Source organism: Microtus oregoni, unplaced genomic scaffold (genome assembly GCF_018167655.1).
Source record: "Microtus oregoni isolate MIOR12 unplaced genomic scaffold, Mior012 000029F_ref0000214, whole genome shotgun sequence".
Taxonomy (NCBI): Eukaryota; Metazoa; Chordata; class Mammalia; order Rodentia; family Cricetidae; genus Microtus; species Microtus oregoni.
The window spans coordinates 25,234,301-25,254,413 of NW_024543088.1; the positions used below are offsets into that span (position 1 = coordinate 25,234,301).

Here is a 20,113-nt window from a genome sequence, read left to right on the forward strand (position 1 = left end):
GCAAGCAATTGGTCAGAACTGGGAAGGAGCCCCGCGATTGGTGGACGCTCGGGTTTCCTCGCGGCGCGCCCCTCTCCACCTGAAATTCTCTCCGAGTCGCAGGCGCTTCCGGGCGGCGCGAACCTCAGACGTCTCCTCTTCCCATTGGCCGGAGGCCGCGGCCACAGTTCCGTTTTCTGACTGGCTGCCCGCGCCGTCTCGGAGGTGAAGTGTACCGCGCTGATTGGCTGCGGAGTGGCGGCCGCGTGTGATGTCCCCGACGGCGATTGGCCCACGCCTGGCTGCTCGCCGGCTCTGGGGGCTCCCGGAAAGTGGCAGCCGAAGAGGGGGCGCGCTAGCTGTCTCGGCGGCCCGGCGAGAGACCCCGGCGTGAGGCGGCCTGTCTGGGCCGGAAGGGCTGGTCAGCGTACGCAGCGGCACGGGAGGCCGAGAGTGCGGGACCAGGCGACACCATGGCCCCGCAGAACCTGAGCACCTTCTGCCTGTTGCTGCTGTACCTCATCGGTGCTGTGATGGCCGGGTGAGGACGGGGCTCCGCGCGGCACGGGGCCCGAGGGGCGGCCTTTGCTGAGAAGGACGCGGGTGGCAGCGAGGAGGGGGCAGTGAGCTGGACCGAGGGACGGAGGGGTCGTGTGGGCCAGGCTGGCCCAGCGGAGCCAGATTTCCCAGAAGAGCGGGAGTTGGTTGCAGTTGGTTTGGGCATTGGAGGGAGTTAAGTGGCTGTGAGCAGAAGTAGGGACACGGAACTCTGAGGAAGGGACGGGGCTCCTGATGGAAATGAAGGTAGTGAGTGCCAAGCCGGGGTTCAGGTTATGGACGTGGATTTGCTGAACTCGAAGGTGGGACCGTGGGTTACCAAGCTTGCAACCAGCGTCCGTGGGGCGGACACTAAAGTGATGCCAAGTCAGATGCATGTAGGGAAGCCAAGCTCGGACTGAAGGAAATTGGCTTGAGGGAGCCACAACACCCTTTAGGGAACCTTCGTGCTTCCCACCTTCTTGGGCTTAGCGAACCTGAACTGTCTTCTGGGCTCCCTGTCTCTCCACGGTTCCTTCTTGAGCTGGATGGTACCAGTGGGAAGTGCTGTTCACTAGCAGGTAATAGAATCTGGGAGCCTAGCCTTAGGCCACTCTTAGGAATCACACAAGTTTGAAGGAACTTTATCGATGTTCTGAAACCGGGCAAAACATTGTACCTCCCTTCAAGGAAAAAGAGCAGACTTTGAGGTTCTCCCAGCATCTAAAATGCACGACCCCAGAGTTCCGATGACTCGGGAGGTATACTAGACTGTGTTCTAGAGCGCCTGCATACTAGACTGTGTTCTAGAGCGCCTGCACCCTTAGGCCCAGCTTTTGGCGGGTGGAAACAGGTGGATCAGAATTCAAGGTCATCTTCTGCTACTCTAAGGTGTGAGTTCCAGGCTTGCCTCGCCTACAGCACACCCCATCTCAAATAAATAAGAAACCACAAAAATAACACACCAGAAACGAGCAGGTGTCAGATTCTGACAGTCTGTAGGTTGTTGCTTTACCTCCAATAGCTTTTAAAGTTGTTTCTTTTATGCTCTTTGCATATATGCCTACATTTTGTCATTTTTTTAACCTTGTGAAATATTTTAAATTTCTAAAAGTTAGCATTTCTTACATAGACTGTATTGTTTTCCCTTAGTTTGATTAAACCATGAGTGCCCAAAGTATTTAGCAAAACATCAGCATAGAGTGTTGCAGTTGGGAATTGAGGTGTGTTGATCTCCAGCTCAGTGTGTAGCTGAGGGGAACCTTGAACTCCTTCATGCTCCTTCAGCCTCCTCTTCCCATGCACTGGGATTCCATGCATGAGTGACTATTCCTGGCAAATACTAATATTTTTAAATTCTATAGCTTTAAACTCCAGTCACTCATAAAGTAGCCTCTGGGGAATAGAATGTTGGCACTGAGCTATACCAGCCATTTTATTGAGCTGTCATTTAACCTCTTCCCTCTTTACTTATTCCCTGACAACTTCATACCCACACAATGTAATCATACCTACCCACAATCCCCCACCCACGCCCACACACACTCCCCCTGGGCACACACCAGCATGCCCCCTTCCCACCTTCACATAACTCACTGAGCCCACTTAGCTGATGTGGCTGCTGGGATGGGGACTAATGGTATTGGGGTATTCTTTGTGAGGGTCTTTCCAGTGCCATTTCCAGAAGACAGAATTTGACAGCGCTCCTTCCCTTCCCCTGCTTTTACGTTCTTACTACCCCACCTCCCACGGTGTTCCCTGAACCTTGGGGACTTGGGGAGAGGCAGGGAAGGTTGAAATAGATGTTCCATTTAAAACCAAGCACTTAGCAGTCACTTACCTCTTCTCTACACTTGGACCAATCTCGTTGATGCGCTACCTACTGCCACCTGTAAAAAGATGCCTCTATGACCAAGGCTCAGAGTGTGTGAATCTGTCTATAGCCATAGCCTAAACATTTACAAGACATAATTATATTGCAGGTATAACCTAAAAATCACATGTCTATTTAACAAAATAGCAGTACTAGGTCTCCCCCTACCCCAGGGCCTATGACCGCCCCAGCCATGGGCTTTCAAACAACTTTACAATACCAGATAGAAATTCCCTTCTGTGGAGCAGGCCTCAAATTCAATCAGAAAGCAGTAGGTTAGCCCTCTAATCTTTGCATCACTATTGTACCAGATGTGGGTACATCTTGCCTTTTTGGCCAATGTTAGTAATTTTTCTTCTCACGCAGCCTACGTAACCTGGCTCTGTAGAAGCTGGCCAGGAGGCAGGAAGTTCTCATGTCATCTCCAACTTGATTTCTCTGTATCCTGTAACCAAAATGTGTGTGTCATCAGCTGTAGAGGCTTCCATCGACTTATGATGGACAACCAAGGACAGTGGTGACAGCCTTTTGTCCGGGGGGCGCTGAGATTTTCACTTCATAATCCTTGCCTTCTAAGGGAAAGGTCACCCACTCGTGCAGGGTACCTATGTTCAGAATCCTCTCTCTGTGTTTGTGTATCCATCTGTCTGTCTGTCACTAAGATTTTAATTTTAAGTACATGTACATTTGTGTCTGTGTGCGGGTATGGACATGTAAGTGCAGGTGCCCATGGAAGCAAGAAAAGGGTTTTGTATTCCCCGGAGCTGAAGTTAAAGGTGGGTGTAAGTCACCCATCTTGGGTGCTGAAAACTGAATTCAGCTCCCCTGTAAGAACTTTTAAGATCATGATTGGGTGGCACTTTATATATTTTTTGAATTAGCTAACAAAGTAGTGGCTTTCCATAGTTTTTAAAACATCCTTATTTTTGTTTAATCCACCCTTCTACATAGCATATTCTTAAGAATATTACTTAAGTAAGCCTCACTCTCTATATAGTTAGCCTTTTCATTATTAAATAGCTGGTTCCTTTCTCATGAGATGTCACAAGCTTACAGATTAGGTAGGGACTTCCTGTGAGTGATCAGTTTTAAAAATGATATAGTTGAGCTGGGCTGGGTGGGCACGCCTTTATCCCAGCACTCAGGAGGCAGAGGCAGGCAGATCTCTGACAGTCTGAGGCCAACCTGGTCTACAGAGTGAGTTCCAGGACAGCCAAGGCTTCAGAGAAACCTTGTCTTGAGAAACAAAACAAAATGATATAGTTGAGCTGGACATGGTTCATATGCCTATACACTCAGCATTTATGAGGTAGAGGCAAGAGGGTCAGGAGTTCAAGACTGACCTCAGGTACATAGTAAGTTCAAAGTCTTGAAACTCTATCTATCAAAACCAACCCAAACCCTGACAGAATGATTAAAATACCAAATGACTTTTCAAACAGTGTGACTCAGAGTATAAACTAATCACAGCTTTCTGAATACCTGGACTGCAGGTGTGGGCCATCATGAATTCAGGGCTTCAGAAATTAGAGGCAACCATTCTACTGACTGAGCTACAACATACAATACGTTTTTTAATATTCATTTTCCCTATACATTTGAAGATTTCCATCCATACTGTGTTAATATTTATTCTGTAACTTTTCTAGCTCCATTATTAAAATAATGTTTTGATAATAAATTCTGATAGCTAAAATTCTGTCCAAAAAAGTAGGTGGTGTGAGCATTCGTATGTGTTCAGCTCATTCGGGAATAATCTGGATATGGCCCTTCCCTGGAATGTCTTTTATAGTCCCGTTCTAGCTTTCCATTAACACTTCCTGCAGAGAACCCTTTTATGGCTGATCCCTGCGCAGCTCCGGCTGTGTGCTCTACTTTATGTCCCAGTTCATGCTATGTGCATACTCTTAACTACCAGGATATAGAGGCTCCTGTGTGTGAACTGTAGAGGCTGTATATCACAAAGACCTGATCTTAGCAAGTTAGTGTAGTTACTCCAATGTATACATAAAGTGCATTTTCCCCAGCAAAATGTGCTGTAATTCTCACATACAGAGTAGTGCTATTCTTCCTTCAAAATTACTATTTAAACTTTGCTTACTTTTTATTTTAACTCCTTCAGTGAATCTATCTATAATGTTCACAAAGTGCTACTGTCGGGACATTTATGTGATACAATCTTTGTGAGTAAAAAGATAACTCTCTTTTGAAATTATTTGACTTTTGGAAACAGTCAGAAGTCACGGGGGTGGGTCTGGAGAGATGGCTCAGCAGTTAAGGGCACTTGCTGCTCTTGCAGAGGACCCTAGCACCCATGTGGTGGTTCACAACTACCTGTAACTCCAGATCCAGGGGATCCAGATTTTTAAAAAATCATTGGAAGCCAATATAGGGAGTAAAGAGAGAATTAATTTGATTGTTTGGGTTTTAGCTGTAATTACTTGTGTAGAGCCATAAAGCACAAAAAAAGAAAAAAGTACTTCCCATTTTTAAAAATATAATACATCCTGAGGCTAGAAAGATAATTCAGTGATTGAGAGCACTTGCTGTTCTTACAGAGGACTGGGGTCCAGTTCCCAGCATCCACATCAGACAGCTCACAACTGCGAAGGTTCTGCATTCTACAAGCACATAGAGACAGACAGGCACACATACATATTCATATGTTTTAATTTATTATAGAGCTAGAGAGATGACTCAGACAAACAAATTTTAAAACAAACAAAAACGATTCATCCCTCCCTCCCCGAGGGAAGAGCTATTGACAGTTAATGGTTGCTGGGTGAGGGGGAGTCATTGTTCCTTAGGGATGTAGCTGCTGGTAGTTGCCCAGGCTCCAGTAAATTCCTCCCTGCGCACACTTATGTAAGTCTCCCTGACCAAATTCAGTGGGCAAAAAACAAACAAAAAATAAAACATATGAGAATAGGAAAGGGGACTTATTGGGAAGAAGGAAGTCTCAGTGTGAGTGAGGGGTGAGAGAGGGTAAGGCAATCGTGTGAGAATGACCAGAGGACATTATATGCACACATGAAATTGTCAGAGAATAAAGAAGTAAATTTAAAATGTCATGCGGAACGCTCTGATGAAGTCTCATGTACCCATCCTCTCAGGCGAGATTTCTACAAGATCTTGGGGGTGCCTCGAAGCGCCTCCATAAAGGACATCAAAAAGGCCTACAGGAAACTGGCCCTGCAGCTTCATCCTGACCGGAACCCTGATGATCCCCAAGCCCAGGAGAAATTCCAGGATCTGGGTGCTGCTTATGAGGTGAGCCGTGAAAACCAAAGAGGAGCAAAACCTGTGGGTAGGAGAACACCAGAGTACAGAGAGCCCTCCCTCATTCGTCTCTGTGTGAAAACAGACAGTGCGGTCATTATCAATAGATCCCATTTCCCGCCTTTTTAAGGGCTTGTTTTATTTATGTGTATATGTGCTAGGTGTGTGTGAGTATCCACAGAGGCTAGAAGAGGGATCAGATCTCCTGGACCTGGAGTCACAGGTGATTGTGAGCTGCCTAATGTGGGTGCCAGGAACCAAACTCAGGTCTTCTGCAAGAGCAGCAAGGGTTCTTAATGGCTGAACCATCTTGCCAGCCCCTGCCGGGCGGTGGTGGCATATGCCTTTAATCCCAGCACTCGGGAGGCAGAGGCAGGCGGATCTCTGTGAGTTCGAGACCAGCCTGGTCTACAAAGCTAGTTCCAGGACAGGCTCCAAAGCCACAGAGAAACCCTGTCTCTAAAAAAAAAAAAAAAAAAAAAAGTCCTAACCTGGGCCCATGTGTACGTCTGAGGGCTGGTGGCCCCTAAAATGACACATACCATTTTGTTTCTTGTGAGATAATAGACTTCACATTTCCACTGTTTCCTAGGAATAGTGTTATGATTCGCTAGGAACCCAGTACTCAAAATACTTCCATCAAAAGCCAGGTTTACACTTTTTTATTGTTGTTGTTCAGTGCTTTCCTGTGTGTGTGTGTGTGTGTGTGTGTGTGTGTGAGAGAGAGAGAGAGAGAGAGAGAGAGAGAGAGAGAGAGAGAGAAAGAGAAGGTATCACACTATGTAGCTCTGGCTATCCTGGAACTAACTGTGTAGACCAGGCTGGCCTCACGATGCCTGGCTTTATGTTCTGCTCTTGATAATGAATCTGCAGTTCTCTTTATCCATAACTGAGCGGGCTATACATATCTCACTTATGAAATTGAGGTTTATTTGACCCTAACTACCTTTGTAGTATTGTTGCAGATTTTCTTTTTTTCTTTGTGTCATTCAAACCTTTTTTCCTTTCTCCCAGGTAAATTATCGTGCACAGATCAGAACATTCACACAGTTCAAAGACTCTTTAGCAAATAAAAGGGTTCTTTTTTTTTTCTTTTGCTCTGCTGAGATAAGATTGATTATTGTATTTTAGCTAGTTGAGAGTCTGTATAGCAGTTGGCTAGTCATCTACTCTCCTTCACCCCACCTCTAAAGTAGACTGTGGATAGTGGAAAGCACCCGTGACTCTAGCTACCTGCAAACTGAGCTAAATGCATCGCTTGAGCTCTGGGATTAAACCTGGACTGAGCAACATAGTGAGGAGTTTACACACGTCCAAAGGAAGATTGAAAGCTCTTAAATTTCAAAAGTATGTATGTATGTTTATGCTTCATGTTTCTAAAATAAAAGAACTTTTCTATATTTTATTTTCAACAGTTATTATTTATACATGTATGCATGTGTATGAGTACAGGACATACTCACAGAGGTCGGAGGCTTCAGATGCCCTGGAGCTGTGGTTACAGTGGTTGTGAGCCACCCAGCATGGCTGCTAGGAATCAAACTTGGGTCCTCTGCAAGAGCAGCGTGTGCTCTTAACCACTAAGCCATCTGTCTATTCAGCACTCCCCTCGTTTTTATTTTTTAAATTAATAAGCTTTTAAAGAGAAAATTATGTGGGTGAATGTACCTGCTTGTCTGTAGGTATACTTTGTGCATACCTGTTGTCCATGGAAATCAGAAGAGGGCATTGAATCCCCTGGAACTGGAGTCATGGATGGGTGTGAGCCACCATGTGGGTGCTGGGAACTAAATCTAGGTCCTCTATAAGAGCATCAAATGCTATTAACTGCTGAGCCATCTTTTGAGCCCTCTTTAAAACTGACATACAAAGTAATTGATTTCATATATAAATATTTTTATACTTAGTTTTTAATCAATCTCCTATATACATTTTTTTCTTCTTGCATGTTGAAAGCAAATTTTTACATGCTTAGAAACAAATTTTTTCTTACATTCTTTAGATCACACAAACATTAAGCAGGCAGTGAAATTTACTCTAAAAACATAGAGTAATGTTCATTAATATTTTCTCAACAATGTATTTCTTAACAAATATTTTCTTGAACTGAAGATGTCACAAAGTTACATGCTTGCACGTGTGCGCACGTGCGTGCACACACACACACACACTTAAAGCAGACAACATTCTTTTACGAATGGATTTGTATGCATACCAAAGTATGAAAAACAGAAGTATGAAAATGTAGCTATGGATTTTACTTCAGGGCCCATGAGCCTTTTTTCTTGGCACGCCCGTCTTGTAATGTGTGGTGTGTGTTACAGGGGTGGGTGGTGTTTTTAAAACTACTAATTTAGTGCACCTATCAGTCATGATAATCTGCCATAGTTATATTCTAGCTTACAGTTTAGTGAGAGAATTATTAGCCTTGGAATTGAATTGCCTAGAAAATTAACCTGCATAGTAATTTCCTCTTTCGTGGTGCCTTCTCAACCTTCACAGTCACATTTCCTAAATACCATTCTTAAAATGCTAAATCAGCTTCAATAACTTGAAGGTAAAAGCATGAACTGGGCAATGTGGAATAGATAGGGCATTAAGAGTTCAGTCTGTTAAAACAGCCTGTCAGTCGTGGTGCTGTATGTGTAGGATTCTACTCAGGAGGCTAAGGCAGGTTGAGCATGAGTTTGAGGCCACCCAGAGCTATATTTGGAAGTCTAGGCCAGCCCGAGCCATGTAGGAAGACCTTATCTCAAAACTCTAACACAAACACAAGGTAATAACTTTAAATATGCCTTAATACCATATGATAAAAATCACACTCTCAGGAAGGATTGAGAAGCTCAGGGTCAGGATGGAAGCCAGCTGTAGACATGAGTGTATCTTAACTGACTGACGGAGTATGACACTTTCCCCACTCTGTGTATCCCAGGTTCTGTCAGACAGTGAGAAACGGAAACAGTACGATACTTACGGGGAAGAAGGCTTGAAAGACGGTCATCAGAGCTCCCATGGGGACATCTTCTCACAGTAAGTTGTTTGCCCGTTTGCGAGTATTACATCCTGAGACATCCATTTAGGCACTAAATGAATTATTCTCAGAAGCAGAGGGCAGAGTTGCCTCTGTTTCATCCTGTGGACAACAAAGGGGTAGCTGTGATAGTCCCCATCAGAGAAGGAAGTCATAGGGTCTCTTTACCTCCTATCGCACTTGGCTTGCTGGTAACTGAGGATGCAGAAATGCTAACACACACTTCTCACTCTGAACCCTCCTTGTTGACACTTGACTCCATACATCATGACGTTTTATACCAGGAGATCTAAGCCAGAGTTCACTCTGTGATTATAAACAGAAAGATGCTTGCATCTGCACTTGTGTGGTGTGAACCTTCATTTCTTCAGATTCCCAAAGGCTTCTGTGGACCTGTGCCTCAAGTAAGATTAGGGTTATCTGTTGAGCCTGTCAGGAAAGTGCCTCTTCCCCCACCACTGAAGCGATGTTGGAGACGTCAGAAGGAGAAACTCCCCTCCTCTACATGGCCCTTTCTCTTCAGCTGAAGGGTTCAGAGTGCAGGCATCTGACAACTCCAGCTGGGAGTCCTTTCATTACCTCATACACTGATTCTGACCTTGTATAGGCCAGGACTTCCTTTCACTATGGATTACAGTGTCCCGAGGCTTTGCTTCCAACTTGAAACAAGTGCCCAAGGCTTTTGTACAGAGTGGTAGCTTCTTTGTCCAAGTCAATCTCTCAAAAGCACATGTAGTGAACACACGCAATATGTTCAGATGTCTTAGGATCACATTAAAGAATTCCTTAAATTGGGCCTGGTGATGGTGCACACCTTTAATCCCAGGTAGAAGCAGGTGGATCTCTGAGTTTGAAGCCAGCCTGGTCCACAAAGCAAGTTCCAGGATGTTCAGGACTACACAGAGAACCACCCCCCCCCCAAAAAACCCCAAAAAACAAAACTTTAATTAACCAGAAAGTTTAAATTGCATAGGATTATCTATATTAGACCCTTTTTTATTAGGTCTGTCATGTCTGGATTTCCTCAGTATTGAAATGGATTATTTCATTGATTGAGCCAATATTGAATCCATTGATATGCTGTGTGTTCCTGTATTGCTGTTGTGTATGAATCATATTGTGTTTTTATAGTGGGAGGCAACCTGATACTATGTAAATTTAAATTTGACTCCAGTACATTAAAAATGTCTGTTTATATAGTGTGCTGGTAGGAAGCAGTATTTTATCAGTGTGAAGAAAATAACTAATTGTGAGACATAGGATTTGAGTTCTTTTCCTGATGAATTTGCTGTCTATCTACAGCTTCTTTGGAGATTTTGGCTTCATGTTTGGAGGAACCCCTCGTCAGCAGGACAGAAACATCCCAAGAGGAAGTGACATCATCGTCGATCTCGAAGTTACTTTAGAAGAAGTGTACGCCGGAAACTTTGTGGAAGTAAGTTCACAATACACCTGCTCACACTGATGCACAGAACTTGCTCTTTTGACCAAAAATCAGAGATTTTAATGTCCTTTTTGTCTTTTAGAGGACAAGAGGGAGTGACTGACACACAATTGAATTAATCCTAATCCTAATTCCTAACACTCACAACTGAGCTCATTACCTAGCCCAAGAACTCAGTGAAGCAGCACCGTGCCTTTCCTGCTGTGTGCTGCTCCGCCTCTCATCCCCTACGTCACCGCAGAGATAACTTTACCACTGCTATTCTGCTTTATTACACGTACATGAACCTAAGTGTGTTTTTGTTGTCTTTGAGTCTGTAAAGATGGCATATCATCATTTTTGAGACAGACTTGTTCCTATAAGTCATGCTTGCAGCTGTTAGTCTGCTGAATAAAATCCCATGGTGACCATCAGTAGGGTTGTTTGGTTTTGTTTGGTCTTTAGCGCCGAAAGAGTCCTATATGTGAACATTCCTGTATGTATTCTAGTTACACGTAAGCAAGGATGTCTCTGACATGGATAAGTGTAAGAGTAGAATAGCTGGATCGTGTTAGCACATGTTCATACTTCATGAGAAAACGCCATAGGATGTTTGAAATTGTCTGTGTCAACACTCAGCATGCCATGGCAATTTATGAGGCTCAGTAGATTTGCTCCCCTGCCCCCAGTACTGGAGCTGTGGGAATTGAACCTAAGGCTTCACACATGTTGGCAGGCACTCTACCCGTATGGGATGCTACCTCATTGTGGTCTTGGTTTGTGCTTCCTAATTACGAGCTAGGATAAGTCTCTTTTATTGGCGCTGTTTGTTTCCTCTTGTGAAATGCTCCTTTGCCGTGTGCCCTGTTTGTCTTTCTCTTGTTGACTTAAGACCACTTCATTCTTGCTACTGTTTTTGTTAGCCGTAAGACAGATATATCTACCCATTTATAATATGACTTGTCTTTACACGATATTTAAGATTTATTTTACTTAATACAAGTACTCATTTTAATGTGAAAAATTCTGGTCTTTGTTAATTTTTGAGTCTTTTCTTTTAGAAATCTGCTATGAAGTGAGAAAGTTGTCCTAGTTCTCTAGTAAAAGTTTGCATTCTTTAACCTGAGGTTGTTTTCCTTAAAGTTTGGAGTGGACTTTGCAGCTAGACTGAATACTTTCAAACCCTGCCATTTACTTATTTACTTAAGCATATGGCTGCAGTTCCTCACTGTTCATGAGAAGAATGAGAGCTGCCTGTAGACCTGTGGTTAGATGAGTGTGTGCACGCCTAGAGGTGTCTGAGCTCTTGGGGGGGGGGGGGGAGTCTTCTCCAAACGTTTGTGTTGCTTTGCTGCATGAACACAATGCCATGCAGTCACACAAATACAAGAATGCGGAGCTTTTGTAAAGTTTTTTATTTTTAATTTTGTGTATGTCTGTGTGGGGTGATGTACACACAAGTATAGATGTGCAAGGCATCAGATATAGATGCTGGAAATCCAATTCAATCCTCTACAAAAGCAGTATGTGCTTTTAGCCACTGAACCATCTCTCTAGTCCCAAAATATGTTCTTGGGTTTTTGAGTTTTTTTGGGGGGGTCGGGGGCAAAGTATTACACAGTCCAGGCTGGCCACAAGACCACAAGCTCACTAGGTAATTGAGGAGATACAGATATGCTATATATCATTATATCTACATAGATAATAGATATATCTTTTCATTTCTTGTTTTTGTTTGTACTGAGAGGGATTGATGTTTGAAAACAGTCATCTACACAGAGATGATTGTTTTTTTTTTTTCGTATATGTTGGTATCTGAGTGGTGACAGCACTGGGGATCAGTCTTGGACTCGGTTGCCTAAAACAGAAAGGTGGTTTGGAGAGATGAGTTGTAGAGCGGGTAGTAGCCACACAGCAGATTTTGAATGCTGTGATTGTTCTTTGTGGGATTATGTTTTACAAAACTCAGATTTCTTAATAACAGTAATTTTATGATCTCTTTAATTCAGTAGCCCTAGGTGTGTCGTGGAAATGCTGGTACTTCACCTTGTTTTGGAGTCATCCCCTATCTCTACTCCTACAGCTTTGGGTTGAGCTTAGAGTCGTTTAAGTGTGTGTTTGTGTTCTTGTGTGTCAGTCTCTGTGAGGGGTGGCTTGTAGAAAAGGCAGATGTGCAGAGCATTGCTCCACTGAGGCAACTAAAGGCCGTTTTCTGCATCCTTAGGTAGTTAGAAACAAGCCTGTAGCCAGGCAGGCTCCTGGCAAACGGAAATGCAACTGTCGGCAGGAGATGCGAACCACACAGCTGGGGCCGGGGCGCTTCCAGATGACCCAGGAGGTGGTTTGTGATGAGTGCCCTAATGTCAAGTAAGTGAAAGGCCCTCTGTGGGTCTCTTGACACATGAATGTTCTGATTGTCTGTACCTGGCTGTCCCCTCCCCCACCACGTTCTACAAGGAGATCAGTGCTGTCTCTAAGCTATGAGGCAGTACCTTTCAGTTCTGAGCGACATGTGGCAGAGTTTGTTTCTCCCCCGCTCTGACTGAGAGCAGACCCTGATGTTCGTGTGATGCAGAGTCTCTCTGCCCTGAGTGTTGGCATCTGGAAGCCCTAAACAGGCCCAGATAGCTTTGGCAAACAACATAGTGTGACTGTCCAGGAAAAGGCTCCCAGACAGTGGTGAATCTGATTATATCTGGGGTCTTGTTACTATTTCCTTCTCCCTTTTTAATTCCCTTTGTCTCAGACTAGTGAATGAAGAGCGAACACTAGAAGTAGAAATAGAACCTGGCGTGAGAGATGGCATGGAGTACCCCTTTATTGGAGAAGGTGAGATAACCAGTATTTATTATCTTAACTCACTTCTGCCTTGTCCCATACCTTAATGGCTACCCAGTATGTGGGAGGAGTGGAGCCATTGCCTTCCCAAACAGACTTGATAGAGCCATTGCCTGAGGTAGTGGATTTAGAAGTTACTCGAAGTGCCACATAAATACGTGTTTGGCTTGTGTAACTTTTGGTCTTCTTTGAACTGTTCTGACCAGGTGAGCCTCATGTGGATGGAGAACCTGGAGACTTACGGTTCCGAATCAAAGTTGTCAAGTAGGTATCAGCTGGGAGAGGTGTCTCTCAACCCTGCTTCTCGCTTGAGTGATTATGGAGTTGATGCTTCTACACTTTTTCTTCTGTTTTAGGCCTGTTATACCATCAGTAATGGTGAGGTCCTGACCTTGAGCCCCAGTTATTTTCTTAGGACTTAAAAAGTCAAAAGATGCTGGAAGGAAAGACTCAGTAAGAATTGAAAAGAGCTGGGCATTGGGAGAGTACTTGCCTAGCATGCACAGAACCCTGGGTTTGGGCCCTGGCACTTTATAAACCAGGCTCGGTGGTACATATAATGCCAGTGTTCAGGTGATAGAAACAAGCAGATCAGGAGGTCAAAGTCATCCAGTCTGGGGTAAACAAACAACAACAAAGCAAGAAATAAAAAGAGCTGAAAATGAGAGGCAGTCTGCAATAGGAACCAAGGAGCTCTGTAATAGTTTTCCATAAAAAAGGCCTTCCAGTCATTTAATATCCAGCTTTTATAGGTTTCTTCTTTCTAGTGTGGAGTGCCGCTTAAACACTCCCAGGATTTTTGCCCAGGATTTGGGCTTTCTTATTTATTATTCTCATGTATTATAGTTGGAAACCAGCGATAGGTCTGGGTTTAAGGCTTGACTAAAATATTGTTCCCACTAGGTTATACAGAAATGGTCCCCCTTCCCTAGTTACCCTCTCTGCACTCTATGCTGGGTGATCTTTCCTGTGACTTCTTGCATACCTTGTCCCTTCACAACTTCCCTGAGAAACTAGAGCCTAACATCTTTGGCAAGGTATGGGTGATGCACTTGAGAGATAAGATGTCAGTCTGTCACCCAGGCTGGCTTTGAACTTAGTGATCTCTCTGTCCTCTTACTCACCTTATCTGCTGGACTGCATGGGAAATTCAGCCAAGCATTGTCTTTCTTTTCTGTAACCTAATGGTTGGCGGTTTCCTTACCTTTGTGTCCCTTCTGCTGATTGTGCACGCCTTAGAAATTGAGCTCAGCGTGACTTACGTGACTCTAATTTCAGATAAGGCTGTACGCAAGGCATGCCTAAGGCTCACTGTTTGGAGGAAACAGCTCATCTTTTCCCAAGGCTCTTCTAGCACTTTAAACTCAAGTGGTTTCTGCCTTTTTCTATTTCAGGCACCGTATATTTGAGAGGAGAGGCGATGATTTGTACACAAATGTGACAGTCTCACTAGTTGAGGCTCTGGTGGGCTTCGAGATGGACATAACTCACTTGGATGGTCACAAGGTAAGCAGCCAGGCTTCCAGTTTTGTGGTCATGTGGTGGGTTTAGGTCATCTGGAACCAGGCTCCTTTCTGGTCCTCTGCCGCTGTCTCTCCTCTTTCTGAACATCCAGCAGCAGCGTCTCTCTGTGCCTGCCAGCCTAGGGTTCTCCTTGCCCTCTGCCCTCCCTTCTCTGTTGAGCTGTGGCATCAGCTTTGTCACCAGTGCGCGGGAGAAGTTGTGAGCCAGACTTAGGGTGAGCCAATCCGACTCCACTTGGTTCACTTTTCCTTTCCAGGTACATATTTCCCGGGACAAGATTACCAGGCCAGGAGCCAAGCTATGGAAGAAAGGGGAAGGGCTTCCTAACTTTGACAACAATAACATCAAGGGCTCTTTGATAATCACTTTTGATGTAGATTTTCCAAAAGAACAGCTGACAGAGGAAGCAAAAGAAGGTACTGTGTGTGTGTGTGTGTGTGTGTGTTAGTGTCTGTCTGTGTGTTTGTTCACACATATTTGCACACATGAGTGTGGGTTGAATATATGAAAACAATAGCAAAACCCTTTGGAGGCATGAGACATGGTTGTAGGCCTTTCTGTGTACAGGCAATAAGAAATCCTGCTGTCACTGCTCACTAAAGGCTGTGTACTTCAGTGAAAAAGCTAGACCAAACCAAAAGGGAGGGTGAGATATAGGAGAATTGGGGCGGGTGGGGGCGAACTTCTCTGTGCTAATTGAAAGCAGTAGCTGGTGTAAGCGTTTAAAATAGTAAGAGAACAGGTAAAGGGGTGAAACTGGTGAAAGAGCAAGGGAGAAGGAACAGAAGATCAGCTGAAGTGACTCTGCTCCCTTGTTTTGCCTGTTCTTCTTTCCTGGAGCTTCATGGGATTTGGGGTGGGCCTTGAGAGAAAGAAACAAGTGATCACCTGTGTGTATGTTTTGACATCCACATGTGATCAGGTGTGTATATTGGAGATGTGTACATGTGAAGTTGAAAACGGGGGTTGCCATCCAGCCATTGGGCCTCTCCATGACACCTCCTGCAAACCCTGGGCAAGTCACATCTTTGTTAATGTGGTCACTCGTTCTTTCTGCAGGCATCAAGCAGCTGCTCAAACAAGGATCAGTGCAGAAGGTATACAATGGACTGCAAGGCTATTAGGAGTAAAAGAAATTGGACTTTGGTTGAAATAGGTGGATCGGCGATATTTATTATCTGCAGGGGTTTTTTGTGTGTGTTTCATTATTTTCAATATGCAAGTTTGGCGTAATCTTTTTTTCCCTGATGATCGTCATGAATAAGAGGTTCAAGAATCTGTCTATTGTGTTCAGACAAGAATGACCAGCAGAAGGTTAACTAATACCTCTCCCTCTGGGGATATCATGTCTGGTGCTGCCGCTTGAGGTTCAAGGAGTAACGTCTCAGAGGACGCCAGAGCAGAGGAAACCAGATGAGGGGTTAGAGATAATTGTTAGCCATTTCAAGATGCCAACTGGAGAAGACTGTTTTTAAATACATCTTGTTGTTATTTTTTTCCTTGACTCCTGTTTCTTTTTCCTATGAGTGGATTGATTTTCTTCCCATCAAGCAAGATGGACACACACAGCATGCAAAAGAACGATGAAGGTCCAGCCCTCAGACCCCACTAAACACATATGGTGTCTCATAGCAACGAGCTTGAAGAAACCTAATAGATCAGAGACTGAGCTACATGAATTAAAATTACACAAAGACCTCATTGTCTCTGAGAGAACACATTTTCTCGTTTTCTTTGATAATAATAAAATCTTATGTGAATATTTTACTGTTTAGAAAGTACTTTCTGTGTATCTATCCCAGTTGGCCTTATAATCAGAAACCTGTTTAGGAATGAAGATGGCCAGCTCTAGGAAATAAATATTAGAAGGACGGCAGGTGGTTTTTCTCCCCGTAGCACCAGCTTCAGATGCTATCTGACTGCAGCATACTAGACTTTTGAGTCTCCTTTGTTTCTCCAGTCCTTAGGACTTCTTGCCCAGCCAGTCAGTGTTTCAGTACAGTTGGGCAGTTGCTGTTGCAATCTGTGGAAGCTGCTTTTGAACCACGGTGTAGTTCCGTCTCCCTGCCCTCAGCTGTGCAGCAGCCGGTGCTGTTTAAGACTCTCAGAAACCCAGCAAACCGCAGAGATAGACATGAATCCATCGGACTTTCTGTACATCATATACATGTACTCCGGTTCAGTATGCTTTTTCCACTTTTGTAAACACATGTTCAGGTCAGCCGACTTTCACAGTTTATACACATACACACGTTCGGTGGGGTATTTTTACAGTTTCTGTCGAAGGCTGCCTATGGTAACCCAGGAGTACCCTGGTCATTATTTATAGTTGCTAACGCACTTTTCCAGACTCAGTCCACCCAGAGCCTTGGCTGCTGGTTTCAGCTTGAAGATCCAACACAACTCATGCTCTCACTGTGAAGAAATGTCACTGGGGTCTTTGTCACTTTTTATTCATTGCCTAGACTTGTGATTTAGGGAGTTCCTTCCATCATTGGGCTCTGAGCTTTAGCTCACTCTGAGTGCATTGGGAAGGTTGTGTCAAAGATCCATAGACCTTACGTTAAACTGCAGAGGCATGTCATGGTGGGAACGGCGGAAAAGATCATAAGCCAGGCTCCAAAGCTCATGAGTTTTGCACAAACAAGTGCCCTCCAAAGGCATTGTGGTCTCTGAGACAGCAAAGCATGACCACGTGCTGGAGAGGCACATCTCAAGATTCTGCAAGGGCTTCTAGGCCTAGGAGACTAGTACTGAAGGGACCTGAGTTCTATCCCTGACATCCACGCTGTGAAAGGAGAGGACCAGTCCTTCCAAGTTGTCCGCTGACCACAAGAGAGCCTTGTATATACCCTTCCCCACAACAGATGGAATACTTCTGCATAGGCAGATACCCCTGTTAAAGCAGCCTGCCTAAGAATGATGTGACTGTCAGACAGTCTCCCTGGAGGCCTGAGTCATGTGGTTCAAGAGGTGCTACGAGAAGTACAAAATATGCACTGATTTTTTTTTTGTTCCTTTTCGAGACGGTCACAGGTAGCCCAGATGGCATCAAACTCACTGTGTAGCCCAGGCTGGCCTTGAACAAGAACCTAGGGTTTCTACCTCCCAAGTGTGAGGATTGCAAGCAGGTTCCCCCATGCTCAGATGATGGGTGCCGGAAGTCAGCGTTGGGGCTTTGTCCATGCTAGGCAACACTGCCAGCTGCACTAGAGCCCAGAGCTTCTGGGAGCTGGGTTTTGAAATTTTTACTGTAAAATGTAAATCATCTCAATTTTATATTACGATTCTACTACAATAATACTATTTTGAGTATATTAGGTAAAGTAAAATACTGTCTGCAAAAACATTTACTATTAACATTCATCTAAGATTCTTTCAAAACCTTTCAAAATATGACTCTTAAAACTGTTAAAATACATTTGTAGATCACTCTATTTCTGTACCCAGGCTGTCCAGATCCACGTGGGAGGAAAGAATTGTATGCAGGCATCTCTCATTCTGTGAAACTGTGTTGGGGTCCTCCAGCTGGGCAATCCATTATTTTGCCTCTGCCTCTTCACTGTTAATCTGAATATTTGCTGAGGCAGAGATTTTCATCCAAAACCAAACAAATTGCCACCAAAGAGCAGACACCAACTCGTGGACTTTGCTAGCGAAATTCTGCAGACTGGCAAGCACTAAAATGTTTCCACGAAAATAAGTCCTTTCCATCCAGCGGTTTTCGGTCATGCCTCCAATAGTGTGTGGAGAAGCTCACTTTGATCCAGTTACCACGAGTCTATCAGGAGATGAGCCTGGCTGGGCTTCTTACTCTCCAGGAGCTTGTGTTAGGCCTTGGGGTCAGAACTTCACAGTTTATGGTGATGAGGAGAGATGGGCCATCTGCAGACTTTAAAGCCTCTCTTCACGAAGGTCTTCAAGCCCCGACATGTTTGGCAACCTTCTCGACATGCTTTGTTGACAGCCATTGTGCCCTGAACATAACTGATCCGATCCGAAGACATGGTTTTCTTCCACGTGTTACGGCTGTCTTGTCAATCGCTGCTTCCCCGAGAACCTCCTTTTTCTCCCTCCCTGCTGGTGTTCCTTCTGTCCAGGGTGTTTCTAACACTGTTTGTTTTGACAGAAAAGGGAAGTGAAACGGGAAGTATTCGTGCCCTAGTGGGAAAGTATGTATCTAGACTCACATTCACTGGGCTCACATTCCAGTTTTATCACAAACTATCCCGACTTTTCCACTGTAGAGTGCTGGTTTTAACAATACCTATTTCATAGAACTAGTGCACACTTAGTCACAAATGGGACACCTTTCTTGGGACAGACAAGCAAACAGAAGAAAGTCGGTACCTCTGTTTATCCAAGGGTTGGAAGGATTAATTTGCTTTTTTTGTCCCCCCCCCCCCCCCCGTTTCTTCCACTGCAATAAGCAATGTCTGTCACCAGATGGCGCTAAAAGTCCCCAGATGGTGGCATGAACTCTGTAAAATCAGCCCTGGGGCAATATATTTTTTTTAAAGTCGTTTTCTGGTGATTGCCAATGAAGATCAAGTTATTCATTAGAGCAAATAGCAACCTAAATTCAAATTCAAATAGATAAATGTGTCCTGGCTGTGCCTGCCCTCCCCTTAGCCTCCCTTAATACTGATGAAGAGAAGGGAGATTCCACGTGGGTTTTTTTGTTGTCGTTATATTTATGTATACATTTTTCTGTGTGTGCATGCGGTGTGCATATGTGGGTGCCACCGTGTATGTAGGGAGGTCAGAGGACCGCTGTGGGAGTCTGCTCTCTCCTTCCACAGCGTGGGCCCTAGACATCAAGTAGGTCGGCAGCTCGGCAGCAAGCACCTTCCTCACACTGAGTCACCTTGCTGGCCCAACATGGCCTGGGTTTGTATTTGGAGCTTGCCTCTGCCCAATATAAAAACTACAGTATTAAAAGCAAAGGGGACGTCTGAGAACAGATGAATGACAGCCCCGGGGACCACTGCCCAGGCCTGGAGTGTGTCATCAAGAACAGAGAACTAGTTGAAGCTTTGGGCTCCCCTTTGAGCTCGCTCACTAAACTGGGAGAACAGGGACTGTAGGCAACAGACAAGTTTTCTGTAAAGTGTGTGGAGATCCGTCTTGGGGCATTCCTGGGGAGGCCTATCATTGGAGTCCTATCTTGCTAAGTGCAGTAGCACCTGCTGTAATAAGCGACTGGCTCAGCCAACACAGAAGGAAGGCAGAGATCTGTCGGCACAAGGGGCCGTGTTCTGAGCCGCTCAATACTTTTATTGGCGCTGAGTATCTCAGCGAGAGAGCACAAATGCCAAACGCCTACTGTGCACGCCGGCTGTGGAGTCCTTACAGCTCTTGCCAGAACAAAGAGCTCAGGGAAAGACAGAGCCCATTAACACCAACCCGGTAAGCTTGACAAGCTGACGGGCGTTCACTTGGTGGGCTGTGTGCTGACACCATTACAGGTGAGCTTGTCCTGCATATGTGGGCAGAGTAACTCACAAATGAGCCAAAGGAATAAAGGGTCTAACCCCAGGGGGTACAAGAATGACTTCACATTATAATAAACCACATCCCCTCCCCACCCCTGGGTTTTGTAGTTTCGTAAGGGAATGTTGACTGCTCA

General features: G+C 44.7%; 1 protein-coding gene across 1 annotated transcript; it reads left to right on the plus strand.

Moving 5' to 3' along the window:
• Window positions 1-247: 247 nt before the first annotated feature.
• On the plus strand, window positions 248-15,988 carry Dnajb11 (DnaJ heat shock protein family (Hsp40) member B11). The gene is made up of 10 exons (XM_041678027.1): window positions 248-520; window positions 5,503-5,659; window positions 8,601-8,698; window positions 10,002-10,134; window positions 12,347-12,489; window positions 12,869-12,951; window positions 13,167-13,224; window positions 14,355-14,466; window positions 14,741-14,900; window positions 15,544-15,988. Exons 1-10 carry the CDS (start codon window positions 453-455, stop codon window positions 15,606-15,608), a joined length of 1,077 nt encoding a protein of 358 aa, XP_041533961.1. The 5' UTR covers window positions 248-452; the 3' UTR covers window positions 15,609-15,988.
• Window positions 15,989-20,113: the final 4,125 nt, after the last annotated feature.

Bases quoted from the DNA above. Each gene is read 5' to 3' on its own strand.
- Dnajb11 (XM_041678027.1), top strand. From the start codon at position 453: ATGGCCCCGCAGAACCTGAGCACCTTCTGCCTGTTGCTGCTGTACCTC. The intron at 12,952-13,166 runs GTGAGATAACCA...TGTTCTGACCAG, and splicing joins GTACCCCTTTATTGGAGAAG to GTGAGCCTCATGTGGATGGA. The intron at 14,467-14,740 runs GTAAGCAGCCAG...TTTCCTTTCCAG, and splicing joins CTCACTTGGATGGTCACAAG to GTACATATTTCCCGGGACAA.